The 16411-nt window shown below is 41.5% G+C and overlaps 1 protein-coding gene across 3 annotated transcripts in view; it reads left to right on the top strand.

The window, feature by feature from the left end:
• The window catches only part of chl1a (cell adhesion molecule L1-like a), a 58266-nt gene that overhangs the window by 27230 nt on the left and 14625 nt on the right, over window positions 1-16411 (top strand). For all 3 annotated transcript variants that reach the window (XM_069659767.1, XM_069659766.1, XM_069659765.1), the window contains exons 12-24: window positions 52-192; window positions 1960-2071; window positions 3722-3888; window positions 4609-4774; window positions 5261-5385; window positions 5606-5710; window positions 8208-8405; window positions 8709-8779; window positions 8863-9085; window positions 10013-10128; window positions 13173-13377; window positions 14233-14355; window positions 16085-16267. In XM_069659767.1, the coding sequence (XP_069515868.1) occupies window positions 52-192; window positions 1960-2071; window positions 3722-3888; window positions 4609-4774; window positions 5261-5385; window positions 5606-5710; window positions 8208-8405; window positions 8709-8779; window positions 8863-9085; window positions 10013-10128; window positions 13173-13377; window positions 14233-14355; window positions 16085-16267 (1935 nt within the window). The remainder of the gene's footprint in view (window positions 1-51; window positions 193-1959; window positions 2072-3721; window positions 3889-4608; window positions 4775-5260; window positions 5386-5605; window positions 5711-8207; window positions 8406-8708; window positions 8780-8862; window positions 9086-10012; window positions 10129-13172; window positions 13378-14232; window positions 14356-16084; window positions 16268-16411) is intronic.

The following is a 16411-nucleotide window of genomic DNA, read 5'->3' as shown; positions in this document are numbered from 1 at the left end:
CAATGGGCAAAAATAAACTGAGTCTCTGTTTTTACAATAATTTGTTGTCAGGTGACCCGTCGAGCAGCAGGCAAGTGATTGACGACACTGTGGTGCTCCATAACGCCACACCAGAGGACAGTGCCGTCTACCAGTGTGAAGCCTCAAACAGTCATGGCAGCATTCTGGCCAACATCAACATCATGGTCATGAGTGAGTATTACAAGAATTTAACCCTGCACAGCCATCAGGGGTATAATAGTCACCATCAAAATAAATCTGCAGCAGGGACACCCCAATCTCGGATCCCAATGCGTGCTGCATTGTTTACAGAAAAAGAACCCGTTTTTCTTGTGATTGACTTAATTAACGGGTCTTACCTTTGCCGAAATGTCAACATCATGATGCAGATTAGTAAAAAGTAAAAATGCAAGCTTTGTCAGGTCTGTCCTCAAGAGGAGAAGAACTAGTTTTAAAATGCTCGTTTGTTGAACGGAAGTCCGATCGATCTGATGCATTCGAGGAAGCCAGGAAATCTGAACGCTGAACGGCTTTCATGACACAGCGTCAAGTGAATTTATCTCAAGTTGAATCTAGAGCAGATTGTTAGCTGTTACCATGCAAATGGTTTATAGAGATTAATAAGAAGCAAAATCATCATCAGATGACCGCCGATGGGAGCCGGAATGTTATTACGTTCCGCCTGCTTTTGCTATCCACACGGACTGATTGGTCAGTCTTATTCGGACTACAAGCGTAATACAAACAGAAACCAGAACACTTGCTGTCCCGGAAATCCACGTCCCTGCCTACAGATTCTACATTCCTAATGTTTCATAGGTTTCAAGGTGGATCATTCCTTCTATAAACATTGTTTTATTTAATCCAAAACATTCTTATGTCCTGTTATATATGTTATATGTCCTGTAAGAAATTGCCCAAGGCTTGATTATAACCATGACTAATCATATTGACATGACAAACATTTTTTCACCCTTCAATCACGCAGATTCGTGCTTGACATTCTTGTTGCTTCATCTTTCCCTGTCTGTCAGTAGCAGAGGCAAGTCCTCTTCTCAAAAAATACCAATAAATCACACCCAAATTTAAGTAGCTCTAGGATTTTCTGCAGTTTCTACCGCTGTATTCTGACAACGTGAGATGTTACACTTCATGTTGCTCTAAGCTGTTAGCTACTTATAAAGAGCTTTCTCCCTCAGCTGAAGTCTAACTGGATCTTTTCTGAATTTATGAAGCGCTTTTATTCCAAGTAGTTAATGTTTATTCTCAAAAACACAAACACACAGCGAGAGCGTAACAAAGCCTGAAAGGCACTGGCCTGACCATAGGGAGCAATTTGGGGTCCGATGCAGGGGGATTTAACCAGACAGTCCTCTCTGGGAATTTAAAGCCTAAGTTTTTTGCACTCACTCGTTAGCATGGTTTACAGTTTGCTCTCTGTTTATGTGAGTCACTGTCTGGAGGAGTAGATGTTTACCAAATAAAGAGGCCTTATATTTTAAAGTGGCGCCGTCCAGTAGCAAATCTAAGTCAATGCAATATCTTACTCAACTTTTTAAAATCTGTATTCGGCCACAAACTCAATCCAATGAAGTAGTGAATATGAGAAGTTGGAACCTTTGTTAGCTTAGAGTTAATTACAATTATTATGTAAGCATATAAAAACGACAGCTCTTATGAAACCCTCACGAGTTTGCCCTCAGTAGGGTTTGGATGTCTGAATATAAAATCCTTTACAATTACAAATGTCAGTGTGATTTTAAATGGGGTTTTCTCACTTTGGCACTTCAACTTTCTGTAAGAACATGTCACACCTGAAGTGTTTCGAGAGGAGCCTGCTTCTGAATCATAAGTGTATTTTCAGTCTTCTGCACCTTCTCCTCATGAGAAATGTCCTGTGGGCTATAACTTGACATTTTAGCAGCTGTAACCTCCCTCTCTCCGTCCCCTTCCTCTCAGATTTGCGTCCTCAGATGCTGACAGGGGACAACCAGGCGTACGCTGTCGTCCTCGGAGGGGACATCATGCTGAACTGCCGAGTTTTCGGCTCTCCAACACCCTCCATCTCCTGGTAAGTGATAAGCAGGGAGAGAAGGTATTAGCCTTTGTGACAGCTGGCAGTGAGAAGTTTCACAGCACATTTTGACACATATTGTTACTGTAAGCCAGAAAAAGTTCTTGTTTTTTTTGTGCATTTACACCACTGTATGTATACACCTGAGAAAATACTGTACGGCAGTGAGTCATTATATTAATCCCACACTGCTTCAGGTGTCTGCATGGCACAGTCTGATGTTGACACGTATGTCTGTATAATGAGATAATCCTCTTCCGTTCCTTGAAACTGGGCTAATTAAATCCCATTAACCACTGCCGCAGCTCTGCCACAGTACTACAAAAGGGAAATAGGATCTTAGACGGCCCATGACAAAAACACTCTTAACTTTACAAAGAGCCTGACAATTTTAAGGATCGGTATTCTGATTCTGTGAAACTTAAATTTAATCATTTTTTTATCACTTTCAGTAAACATTGATTTCCAAAGAGTTGGATTAAAACAGAGAAATGAAATTAAAGCAAAATGATATGGTTTATAATATACCCAAGATGATATACCGCAGGGAAGAGAAATATTCCCCTGAATTGACTCAAGGATTAATGGATTCATTTAGCCGAAATCTGACCAAAACAAAATACTGTAAAAACTTAGAGTGGAATTCACTAAAGGATTGCGCGACCTTTGCGCCCGCTAAACCTGTGCAAATGACACAAAAAGACTCATTCTCCAAGCACATGCAGAGGGTTGAATGCACCTCAAACAGCGTCTCTGTGCTCCGGTGCTGTTTGTGCATATTTAAAGTACTCATTATGCAAACATTCGGGGCAAAACAAATTTAGCTCCTTTCTATGCAAATGAGCCTTGTGGCAAAAAGCACCTTATTCACAAAGGCCAGCGCTAACAGCACTGCGCAGATAGAGAGAAAATATTACCGCCTGCAGAGAGCTGGTGGTAACTGCGGTGCAGTATTATAAAGGCTGTCACGCTCTGAGTTTTCAGTGATCAACAATGACAATTTCACCTTTTGTATGATCAAAAAATGTGTTTGTCTGTAAAAACAACCCGTCAATAATAAATTGTCATTATTATTATAATCGGGGGACCAATCAGTTTGGGGCTGTGCGAGGCTCAACCCCGGCACATGGGCACACTTTGAAGCCATTACGTGGATAATTATATGGATGAGCTGCTGTTGCACGCTCATTTAAAAAAATTATGCTCCGTTTGAATAGTTAAACAGGTAAACACCTGTTGAGTCTGGACTTTACAATAAACTGTTAAAAGAGCTGCCTCCTCCTCTTCCTGCTCACCAGTGATCCGTGCATGAAGTTGAGATCGGTCAGTGTGCACTCAACTGATGCCTGCAGCACCGCACAGCAGAGAGTGGAGGTGCAGACAGCTTCTCTCCACAGTCAGGCGCAAAGCAACAGCAAACTGCACCAATCTGCAAATTTTTATGACTGTGTTTGCGCTTGAATATCATCAGTGCAATTTGCTTTGTGAATCGGACCTTGAGAGGGAGCAGATAGCGGGGGGAACTGATGCGCAATTTATTGAGCTCTCAGTGGCTGCAATTCATTCTTAGTGAATTCCCCCCTTTATGTAAGTGTTGTCTAAATTGTACAGACACTCTAATAGAAATGTGACAACTTTCTCTTCCAGGACCAAAGATGGGACTCATGAAACCCTCGTGGGGGAACGATTTTTTGAACACCAAAACGGATCTTTGCAAATCATCAACGCAGAATACGACGACGATGGGAATTATGTGTGTGTTGCAATTAGCAGGGAGGGCGAGTCAGCTATCATTGCTAAGCTGCATGTGAAAGGTATCTAAACAACATGATTACTGCTTTCTTACACAGGAGTTGTACAAGTCACTGCACACGATTAGTCATTACAAGGCCAGTCCTCCAAAATGACAAACTGTTTTCAAATGATCTGCTTGGCTGGACCGGGGGTGGGGGAAAAAGTTTTTTTGTTATTCAAGTGAACTGACCCTTTAAAGTTCAGGTCAGTGTGGTTGTACTATAAACACACTTTTACTGACACATGACTGAGCTTTTTGCAGGTCATTTGTTTAATAGAAGCCTAGGCTCGTATGCAAAACCACATATAAAAACCCTGTGTGGCTTTATGAGCCCTTTAAACTAGGTGGTCTGCCTCTGTAAGGTCTTAGCTTGTGTTGAATAGCAAATAAATATCAGAGCATCTAGGCTTTAGGTCGTTTATCCTTGATGTTGTGGGCATATATAATAATGTGGTGGAACAAATTTAGAAGCATATTTTTCATGGACTTAAATAAATGCAAATTACCACGGAGAACTGTTGAACAAGAAATGTCTTTTTTGATTACTCATATCACTAACCTGAGAGGCAGATTTTATGAAGTATATAATCTGGTTCAACTTCAAATATTCGCATCTTATTTGAAGCATTTAGGAGTTATGAATATTTATTTCCTCTGCCTCCGGCCAACAAGACAAATATCTCTATCTCATCTGTTTTATGTTTGTGCTTTTGTCCCTGACTTTATTTTTCATCTTTAGACCCGACTAGAATAGTAAATCCACCTCAGGACATGCAGATCATCAGTGGGACTACAGCGCAGTTGATATGCCAGGCAGAGTATTCTGAAAGCCTGCAGGACACCTTCGAGGTGGTGTGGAGGAAGGATGGGGAGGAGATCCCACAATCCTTTGAGGGAAACTCCAGGTGGGTTGCTTTGGTTTGATCGTGTTTCTATTAGTTTCCAGGTGCGCTTTTGTTTAAGTCTTTATCTCCATGCTAAAGCTAGAGAAGAAAAAAATACATTGAAAGTCCCAAAAGCTTTTGTCCTTATCCTGATCAGTGGAGGGGGGCGAAGACTGGGGGTGTTGTTAGACTTTTGTCTGCTTGATGAATGGATTTATCACCTCTACAAAAGTGTTACAGTTTTAGTAACAGTGTTTGGAAAACTAGGCCATTGCACAAACCACTGCACTTAATTGAATGAAAAAATCTGGGACGCATAAAACTAAAGAGCCTTGTGTGGTTATCGACATGTACCTTTGTAATACAGATCTAGACTAAGGCGTAGAAAATGTTCAATTTTTTTTCTTTTATTAAAATCAAGAACAACATAAAGAGTTTTTAAGCCTTGGTAAAATTGCTTTATATCCTCACTGAGTAATATTCCAGCTATACTCTGAAAATTTTCAGATACTCGGTGGACGAAAGCATGCTGAAGATTATGAACGTAAACCTGAGTGATCAGGGAATGTACACATGCATTGCTAGAACAAGCCTCGATGAGGTCAACGCCACTGCACTACTCACCATACTGGGTAAGAGAGTTCTGTAAATAATATAGTACCGAATATCATTTATTATTTATCACACAGTCAGAGAAAGGACTTTTCTATATAATATAGACAGTGTCATGCATTATTTAAAAACAGGCTTGTGCATTTTGGTGTGGATTTCATTGTCATGTTTGAGCCCATGAGGTTTGCTTTAGAAAATGACTGTTGCCTCTAAATTTGATGAATGTGTTTTGTGTTGCAGACGTTCCAGATGCTCCAAAAAATGTAGAGATATCTGAACTTGGGGGTCCGAGGAATGTTAGCCTCTCATGGGTGCCTGGAAGTGATCACAACAGCTCTGTAGCAGGTAAAAGTTAAAGCAGGAGAAGAAGAAAGTGTGAGAGTTGGTGGAGGTGGTGCTAAATAATGCAACAGAAAAACACTCAGAGATCATCAACAGTTGCTTGTATACAGATTAGTGTTGTGATTGTAGGTAAACACACTCTACAGTTTATAGCCTTCATAATGATGTACTTATTATTTACTTATGGCTCAATTACAAAATAATGAAAGCAAGTTTATTAGGCTTCTGCGTCCATGTCAACTCTGGCCAACCCTACCAGGCTGAATAGAATAGATTCCAACCGAAGCTAATTATGTTCTTCAATCACTTTAGAGACAATACACGTAATTGCCCATATAAAAGTATAAACACACCTACCTGCACACATATTACCCAGGAACTTGACTCTGTGCCATCAACTGACTTTGTTCAGTGGATCTCTTGCACAGAGATAGTTTGAACTGAATCACTTGCGAACTCTAAAAAAAACTTAGAATTGATCTAAAACGCAAGTTCTAATTCAGGTACTGTGCATCTCTTAATGCTGTCATGTCTCCTCTGTTGCTTAAAGGAGCGTGAACAGATTCAGCAGCTGTGATCACTGATGAGTGCTCTCTAAAGTTCTTAAACAAGCGATGGCTGCAAATAGCTGTGAAGTGCTGATGATCTTGGCACGGACGATGGTGTCTCATTTATGCTTCAAAACGGGACTGAATTATTTTTAGAAGCAAGAGATGAGAAGAATTTAGATCAGCTGATAAACCTGTTCTTTTGTAATGTTTCTTTGATGTGTTTCTATGATCATAAATTAGAACAGACATGCCAGATGAAGATCTTTTGTTTGACTGAAACGTGTGCTCGTTTTATTTGTTTAATTGAACATCTAGGAGTAACAGACATCAGTGTTGCTCTTTTTAAATGATATCTGTGAATCACACTGTTTGGCTGTGAGCACCAGTTGGATGTGTGTTGAATATAATTTAAAGCCCCCCTTCAGTGAAAATCAAGTGTTTAACCTTGTAAACATCTCCATGTGGTGTTTTTCATGTGCTGCAAGACATATCAAGGACAACATATCAGGGCCTGTCTGCTTTTAAACTGCAGTGTACCAAGGACAGGCTGAACAACAAGTTTTCAGATTGGCAGGTTTGAGACATCACAAACCTAAGGAGCTAATCTCGTTAATGGACGGGGCGACGCTATGCATATCATTATGTGCAACCCATGGCAACCACTTAGGCGATGCGCAAGCCAGCTGTACCGTCATTTTTGCAAACTCACTACTGCCTACTAACATTAACGTTACTATTACTAATTACTACATTTCAAGCTAGCTAAGTTTCAACAAGTTGCCGCTAAACGATGTCAGAGACGTGTTTACTTTTTGGCTGTTATTTTATGAAAGGAGAAACGTAGTACATAGTGTAACTATGCAAATTCTGGATATTTAATGAGGGAGAAGGAGGAGATGCCTTGGGCATTTTACAAGGTAATAAAACATATTTTGCAGAAAAAACATATCAGACACAATTTATTATTTCAAGCAGAGCATTTTGTATGTCTTAAAACATGACTGGAGCTGCTCTTTAGTGTAATTCATGTGCAATTGCTTAAAGCTTCAGCTGTGATTGAAATCACCCCTGTTTACACATAAGTTATTCTCAATACGATATGTATATGATACCTATGTATTTCTACATAGGTATGTCATATAGAGGACTAATATTTTTGATATGCATGAATCATCCCCATTTTCTACATGCTAACAGATGTAGGGTTTCATACCTACTTTATACATGTGTCTTCTTAGGAACAAAGGTGAAGCTGTGCATTTGGGTATTTTGGCAAACAGTAGTTATAGTTTGGATGAACGTGTATAAACAGACATACATGACCCTTTAGTTTGTTTAAATACAGTTGCCTATTTAAACATACAGTAGCTATTGAGCAACTTCATATAATTCACAGCTCTGTTTTTGGTCTTCACCAACTCCTGAGGGAAATTGTTAATCTCTTGAGCTGTTGAATGCTTCACAATTTTCACCAGTCGGCCACTTGCTGTTGCTGATATAGCATACGAGAGCGGTGAACAGAAAAGTTGGGGGCCAAACAAAGAAACGATAAGCTGAAACTCTCTTTGAAGCTTCAAATAGCCAAGGGGAGCTGCAGATTTGGTTCATTTGGCAAAGGACTGGATGAAGAGGGAAACAGCGAGCTTGCTCTCTGAAAGTCCTTTAAAAAATGCCAGCAAACATCCCTTTTTCTAAACTAAGATACTCACTCCTGACTCCAGCTTTAACTAAATCCACAAACATGGAGTCTTATCAATCCTCCCCCAATTATCTCCCAGAACAAAAGCAAAAAACGAACATGTTTTATCAGAGTTTTAAAGTAATCCTTGAATGGTCCAGTGATAGTGTTCAACATGTATTGTAGATAGCCTATGTAGATACCATTTGAGATTATAACTCGCACGGGTATTACTGAATGTGTACGTCTCTTCTCTCCTCTATGAGCACAGAGTTTATAGTGGAGTATGAGGAGAGCCAATGGGAGCCTGGCAGGTGGAAGGAGCTGCAGAAAGTCCCTGGTAACCAGGCAACAGCCGAGCTGGCACTACACGGGCACCTCAACTACCAGTTCAGAGTGTATGCTGTTAATGCCGTTGGACCTGGACCCCCTAGTGGGCCCACTGAGAGATACAAAACACCCCCTGCCGGTGAGACCGGCTCCCTTTAATTAACATTTTCTGCCGTGGTTATCTGTCGATAGTGTAGCATGCAAAGTTTTAACATTTCTATTGAAAAGTTCAGAGAGGTGTCGTGTGGAGAGGGTGGGCTTTGGCCAATGAACTTTGTAGCAGTAGGGGTTGTGGATATTTTGGGATCTCAGAGCAATTTATGCGCTTTGGTATCAGCTGAGGCATGAGTTGCTGCATAACCTTGGCACATTTGAATATGCATTATGTATAAAATATTGTATTTTATTTGTAAATATCTTATAATGCTCCATCGCTTCAAAGCTCCTGATAGGAACCCAGAAAATATAAAAATTCATGGCCATCTTCCTCATCAAATGGACATCAGCTGGGAGGTAAGAAAAAGAACATACAGTATGTATCTACTGTATAATATTGTACTCCAGAAGCGTCAGTCAATATTTCATCCGCATCCTAGCCGCTACTGCCAATCGAACACAATGGCCCAGGCCTTGAATACAAGGTGAGCTACAGGAGGCTCGAGGTGGAAGATGATTGGAGTTGGCATCTGGTCAAGAGACACTCCTTTGTGGTGAGGAACACGTCCACCTTCATCCCCTACGAGATCAAGATTCAGAGCAGGAACAGCCACGGCTGGGGACCAGAGCCTAAAGTTGTTACTGGTTACTCTGGAGAAGATGGTAAGTTATTTACTTACTCCTTCCTATTATTTATATGTTTAATATAGTTGATTTATGTTTATATGCAACTTGCTTCAACTCTGCTGCTTCATTTCAAACATACCCTGAGGCTGAAGTAGCACATGTAGCTGTTGTTGTTCTTCTGACTTACTGTGAACTCTTTGTGTTACCGTATCCCACCCTGTCTTCAGTCATCTTTTGGCATTGTCTGCGGGAAAATGTGTCAGGTTAAGTTCTTTCTTTTTCTCCTTTTGCCTGTGATGTTGACCCTGTGCAGGTGTGCAGTAGTGACTTTTCCTCCCCTCTGACAACAAAAAACACTTTTGCTAAATCCAGCAGGAGGCAGATAACCTTTGTAGGGCAGATGGATGTCAAATTTCCACTTCTGTCTCAAGCTGTGGGAGATTTGACAGATCACCAAAAACTTTGAGATATAGGCCTGCTGGGGCACAACGTCTTCTCCTCTCTCTAGCGTCTGCTGTGCTTCCTTCCTTTCCTACAACCAATACGGTAACATGTAGAGCAGAACATAGGAAGAGCATTTCCATTTAATGTTTGGTTTTGTATTTGTCTCTGCTTCAAGAAGAAAAAATACAGTTTTGAACAAAGCTGCCACATTTGGTTTCCAGGCGAGGATATGTGTGTGCACATTTACGCTGATCTACCAGCATCAGTGTTTTTATTTACTATGTTCACCAGCATCAGATCATTTCTGCAATGCCTAAATCGAAAGAATGAGCTCTTCTGTCTGACCATCTATTTAAGCTGTTTTTGTCCTGCAGGGCTATTTTATTGTTTTACTTACTTTATATTTTCAGTTTGTTTTGCTTCATACATTTTTTATGGTAGTGTTAAAGAGTCTCCACAAAGGTGGACTGTTGTTTGCGGTACGTCTGTGTTCCTGACCTTCCTCTGTGTGTTATTCAGTCCCAACTGCAGCACCGCGGGACGTAGCAGTGGAGGTGATCAACACAACTGTTCTGAGAGTTAGCTGGACCCCAGTACCACACGCCACAGTGAGAGGTCATCTCGGGGGCTACAATGTAAGTTTTCATGGCCCTGAAAGGTGATTTCTTTCAGCCTACGCTGTTTATCTGAAAATTTTCAATGCAACAGAGCAACTTTAAACAGCAATTTAAAGCAAAAGCAATTAGTAATTAGTTAGGGTTTACATGAAGTAGATACATAGAGGTAATTAAAGTTATATATATCTATATCTATATATATATCATGAAATATGTAATTATATGAGCCATACTCACCTGATAATGACTGAGTGTATCCAGAAAATACTGGTGTAAGGGTTGTGATCTGCCGTTAGTTACTCGATAATTCTGGTGAAGTGGAATAATTAAGTATTAATACTTTTTTTAAATAATGACATTATTTTTTATAATTCCAGACAGACAGCAGACTGGAAATAGTTTTTGCTTTATAATACCTGCTTTGATTTGATATGTTAATTTAAAGGGTCAAAATAATCCTAACCTGGATTACCTGTTGACCACCAATGAGATCTTTATTCTAGCGCATAACATTTATAAGTACTATTATATTAGATATGTTCTTTATTCCCCTTTCTTAACTAACCTGTCTTCAGTGTGTGAGGCACCACTCACCACTCCTGTTTGCTATTTTATAAGTGCCCTTTTCAACCAATACAGAAAGGTCAAAGTAACTTTTTGGGGGGGTAGGATACAGCTGAGACAGAGACCCAAAAAAGTTCCTTAAATAGGTATTTTTAAAGCAAAGTTCCATAATTGTGTGACTATGTAATGCTGAGTAGTTAGTTGGACAGGACAGTAAGCATTAAAGTCTTACTAAAAAAACTAAATGTCAGTTACATTTTGACACATTGATATCTGCCAGGGACATTATAGTGGTCATTATAGTGATAAGCTCATAATGAAGAATTATTCCATATAACTGGGTAAGATTTTGTGACTTGGGAGGCTTCCAAACTTCCCTCATGACCCTCTCCTGAACAGTGTTTCTTTTCTGGTGGAAGGATTTCTACATTAGTTAGTGGAGAAACAGCAGTGCATCATCAGCGAAGGATAGAATAATGAAATGTTACGACTATAACTTCTATTCCCTGAAGGAGAGGACAGAGGTACATTACTGACTGAAAACGTGTTTATTCACCAAGTGCCACCAGCTGAATGAATGAAACCTTTATTACAGCCGTGATGTCCAGCTAGTAGTAGAACAGATATTCCTTATAGTTAGCCCTTTAAAACATGTCTGAACACTAAACTGGGGAGATGACTTCCACAAGTGGAAAGCCACTGTTTAGACAGGGATTTTCTCCTTGCTGGGTTAGCAAAAAAGACAAAAAGCTGGTCACAGGTGCAGTCTATGTATGTGTGTGCTACGCCTACTGGAAACAGTGACAGCAACCTCCTCCTTTTGCACCTCCAATGCAAAAGGAGAGCAAAAGCTCCAGAGCTCAAAAGCCATAGCTTTAGGCTGCAGGGATATTGTAAGCAAATACGCTGCATTCAGGCATAATATAACCTCGGAGCCATATAAAGGGAACTGCGTACAAGTGGGATGCACAAACAAAGCATAAAGGTCGCCCCGCCGCTTTGTCGAGGTCATACCAAGAAGTATTGCAGTCTTGTATAGAATACATTTACAAAGCAGCAGGCATCAATGCCAAATCTCATGAGGGGACACTTGTTTAAACCACTGGCCTCAGTCAGCAGGCTCCTTTTAAAAAACAAACGGCAAGAGGGTGAGCGCCTGGTGTCACTCATCAAAGCTAACATGACAGGCAAATATAGCTGCTAAAACGATCTTAATCATGGAAAAGGAGGGACCCTCATCTTGCAGCTCCTGAAGGAACATTAAAACAACAATGGAGCACTAACAGGAGTACACTAGGCACTTCCACCACTGTTCGAGTGCCCGCTATTTATAGGCCTCAAGTGGATGATGCCCTCGGACTTTGGATTATTGCAACCAAAACTCATGGGCAAACCGTAAGCTTTTAAATTTGACCTCTCAGAAGGTAGGCATGCAGCCGTCACAGCTCTGGGTGTGGATAATTGACCTCTTCCCCTGCCAAAGAGAGGAGGTCCCTGCTGAGAGAAGCTGCCGGGGCCTCGCTGCCAGCAGACTGATTATCTCGGCATACCATGCCCTCGCTGGCCACCAAGGGGCCACCAGGATCAGGGACAAGTTCTGCCAGAACACCCTCTCCAGAACAGGCAGTATCATTTCCACCTGGGGAAATGCATACAGGAGTAACTATTCTGAGAGGTGTGTTTTGGTTCGTTCTGGAAAAGGACAGGGGCAGTGGGTATTTGTCCCAGAGGCAAAGAGACCAAACGATCCGCTGCCGAAACGTTCCTATTGTTTAAGTAACCACTCCACTCTCTGACGGTCCACCCCTTGGTTCAGGTGGCCTGGGACATGATGGACTCTGAGAGACTGAAAATAAAAACTGCACCACAGTACAGATTTAACAAGTCCAGCATCTTTAACATCCCAAACCGCACTACAGCAATCCCTATCATATATGTCTTTATGCCTACTACCTGTGTAATCTGTAAACGCAGTTTGTGTCCCTACTGAAATGGAGTCAGGAGCTGAAATCAGCCACTCTGTGCTCAGAGCAGAGATGTGCTTGTCTCCAAACTGACTTATTTTCAACCTGAAAAAAGAAAGCTGCTGACTGGGTGTTCGTGAACTTAGAATAGAGTCTTTCCAGTAAGGCCATGCGGGGGTGCGATGTCCCATGCTGTATGTGTTATACCACTGAATCGACTGAAAGGGAACTTTTTGGCACTTTTTCCCTTACTTCTCACAGTCATCTCTTTAGGTTTTGTCAGAAAAATTATTCAGCTGGAACAGTGATTGTGTAAAGTAGAAATGTATCACACACCTTTTAAGATTCAAAGCTCACATGTAATGTCGGAATTCAGATATCTGTCTTATTAAAGGGGAAAGCAGTCATGACCTGCTGCTCCTCAATATATGCTGTTTTACTGTTCTGCCTTCCTCTATGTCCTTCTTCTTTTCTACCTCATTTCTGCGGTCTGTTCAGACTTGTTCATCATTGTCCATTACTCTCCTCTCACAGGTTCACTGGTTGAGAAAACGAAATCTGCTGACTCCTGACAAGATTTTAGATGAGCGTCACTCCCTGTCTTTTCCCGGGAAGAGGAATAATGCCATCGTGCCGCACCTAGAGCCTTTCTCCGAGTACAGACTCACTGTCAACGTTTTCAACAAGAAGGGCAATGGACCCAACAGTGACCCGGTCGCCTTCAGCACTCCAGAGGGAGGTGAGGCGACACAAACAACATACAAGTGCTTCTCACACACTAATGAATAATTGTGTTTGGTACAAAAAAACAAAAACTAAACTCAAGCTTGAAGACAAATACAAAGTGCATTTAAAGTGACTCAGACACGAAAGCAAACTTTTCATTTAAATTAAAGTGTGTTTGGCCTATTGTTACTTTACTACAATGTTTGTGCTTTGCTATGCAGAATAAAAAATGGGCGAGGGTTGACACTTGAAGGCTGTTTTGACTGTTTTCAAATAATCTGCCAAAGGAGGAAAACTTCTCTGTGCTCACCTGACATCTAGATTTATGTATCCAAAGGCAGGATTTTTGACATCACAAATCAACTGGTTTGGAGATCAATCATGACCCTGTGTGATGTTGACACCACCAGAGCACATAAATGGCCCAGCATTTACACTTCAGAGATGGAGAGGGATAGTCGATTTCAAGAAACATAAGTGGAAAAATATTTTAGGATTGTTTATATCTCAAAATGTGTCTTGAGGCGATATTTGAATTAAGTAGCTCCAGTACAGTGTGTAGCCTCAAGAAAATGTGAGGGAGAAGAAGTCATCAAAGGTAGCCTGATTCATGCAAAAACTATAATTGCTCTGCTCTGTGTTGCAGCCTTGTGAGGTGAAAAAGCCACCTAAAACAGGCAAACTGTGTATGCTACATTAATGCAGTGTTTGTTTCTAAATTCAGAAAAAGGTAAAGAAAGCTTCACAGAAAGAAAACTTTACATGAGAGAAATACATTTATATAGTTATTATTTTGGACATGACTGGCACACATGCTGCTACAGAAGTTCTCTTTACAGGAAATGCATTAACATTATTGTCATTTTAGTTCCTAATCAAGTGCCCATCCTGACCGCCTCCAACGCTCAGACAGACTCCATCCTGCTGGTGTGGGGCCCACCGCTGAAACCAAACGGCATCCTCACCGGTTACTACCTGCAGCACCACCTCCGTATGTATACACACAATGAATAAATGCATACTGACTTACACAGCGTAGACCTTTTTCTCTATGCCAGGTTTTTCATTAATATATTTGCCTTTGCCGTAGCGCAGTACTTGTAGTATGAGGCATTGTGGGCGAGGTGTGAGCAGGAGTGTAGCTGTGGTTTTATTGCACATTAGGTGGGAACAGATCAGGTCGGAGAGGAGGAAGCAAGGAGGGGGTGGATCTGGGATACTTTGATGTCTATTTGATAAACCAGAAAACATAGTTCATACACTATCTTCCCTTTCCTCTCCATTTTGTGTTATCATACCAGACACTAGGTTGCACTGTTTGACACTGAACTGCGACAGCCCCAATTGTGCAGGCTACCAAAGATTATAGTTTGACAGTTTCCTCACTGTTTCTTATCTGGTCTCCTCCTGGACCGCAGGTTCTTCTCTAAAGACGATCATTTACACAAGTACTGCCGACGCCGCTTGTACAAATTTCTTTAGCATTTATCTCTCTGAAGCATTTCTTCTTGCAAAGAAACGCCCCGCCTTTAAGCTTGAGAACGGTTCGGGTGAACAAGTGAGTGAGGGGCTTTCATTACGCTTCCTCTGTTTTCAAAGCCCACACTCTCGTTGGCTGACATTTCTGAAATCTTTTGTGTAAAATGTGAAGGCAGAGACAGCCCTTTGCCGCCTCCACCAGCACCCACAGAGTCTGGCCGGCTCTTCAATACACTCTGTCCCCCTTTCCTTTCTGCCTTTTCCCATATCAGATGTCAGACTCTACACAGATATTCCCACACAATGCAGGCTGTGGGTGTTGGAGATTTTTCGACTGAACTGATTCACCATGAAACTCAAGCGTATTTGAAATATCTGCTAATTCTATGCTTGTAGTCCAGCATTTAGTACCATAAGCATAGAGTGAACATACAGTTGAGTCATGAATTGCTTCTTAATTACTTTAAGTATAATCTGTTGATGTCCAAATACATGACATTTCCACTTTTCTCTGCTGCAAACAAACAACATCCCTCCGAGGTGGCACAGCCGGCTTGGCACAGTTTCACTTCTTACCTGCATTTCGACATTGGCACAGTAATGTGATAAACCTTGGGGGGCTGCAGGAGAATTGTTGTAGTTTCTACAGTCTGCACACATACTGTACTTTGATCTATTATGCAAGTTTGGTGATACATTATGCTGCTTGTGATTGTGACTCTTCTGATTTCCCTCTAGTGTTCCCGCCTTATGTTTTTTTTCTTTTGTCTCTTTGTGTTACTTCTGCCTCTCCCACCTGTTTGTGTAATTTTTTCTCCCTTTCAAGTAGTGTTTTTCAGCTTTTCTCTCATCATATCTCCTTCATTTCCTCCTCCTCAGGTTTCTTTTTTCTTCTCTCTTCCTCCTCCTCCTCTTTTCATCCTTTGCTAGTTGTTTACACTCTCCCTCCTCCCCCTCCACTTGAGCTCTCTATCTCCTCCTTTCATCTCCTCTCGCCTCTCTCCATAATGTATTCCTCCTCAGCTCACCTGTCACGACTTGTATCTGCTGCGTTCACTTTCTGCATGAGCTAGCATGACATCCCTTCATCTTCTCCCTCCCTCAGCCATTGACCCTCATTATAGCTGTGCTCTATTAACATACAACATGAGCCAACAGTGATGACTTTTTCCGTGTCTATCCTGCGGAGGGCTCACTCATGCCTTGTGAACTGACCTGACATCTTTCTCCTTCCTCCATAGTTAATGAGACCACACTGGAGGTGGTTGACTCCCAGGAGATAAACATCACTGGAGCTGACACCTCCCAGTGGCGGCTCCAGGGCTTAGAGGAGGGCAGCCTCTACCGCATCCACCTCAGTGCGTGCACTCGAGCAGGTTGTGGACCCCCGCTGGCCCAGGAGGGCAGGACCGTCGCCCTAGCACGTGAGTAGAAATCGATGTACCATCGTGGTAGGAAGGCAAGAAAGATATCATTTGGTGCAGTTACAAAAACCCACCCAGTGTCTCTGAAGCATTCAGTAGCACACAACAGACATGGCTGCAATGAAATCATTCATGCAAAGTAGA

This window comes from Semicossyphus pulcher, unplaced genomic scaffold, assembly GCF_022749685.1.
Source record: "Semicossyphus pulcher isolate SPU_LCO1_2020_fin unplaced genomic scaffold, fSemPul1.0.p SCAF_13, whole genome shotgun sequence".
Classification (NCBI taxonomy): domain Eukaryota; kingdom Metazoa; phylum Chordata; class Actinopteri; order Labriformes; family Labridae; genus Semicossyphus; species Semicossyphus pulcher.
This window is presented reverse-complemented; position numbering and strand designations above follow the sequence as displayed.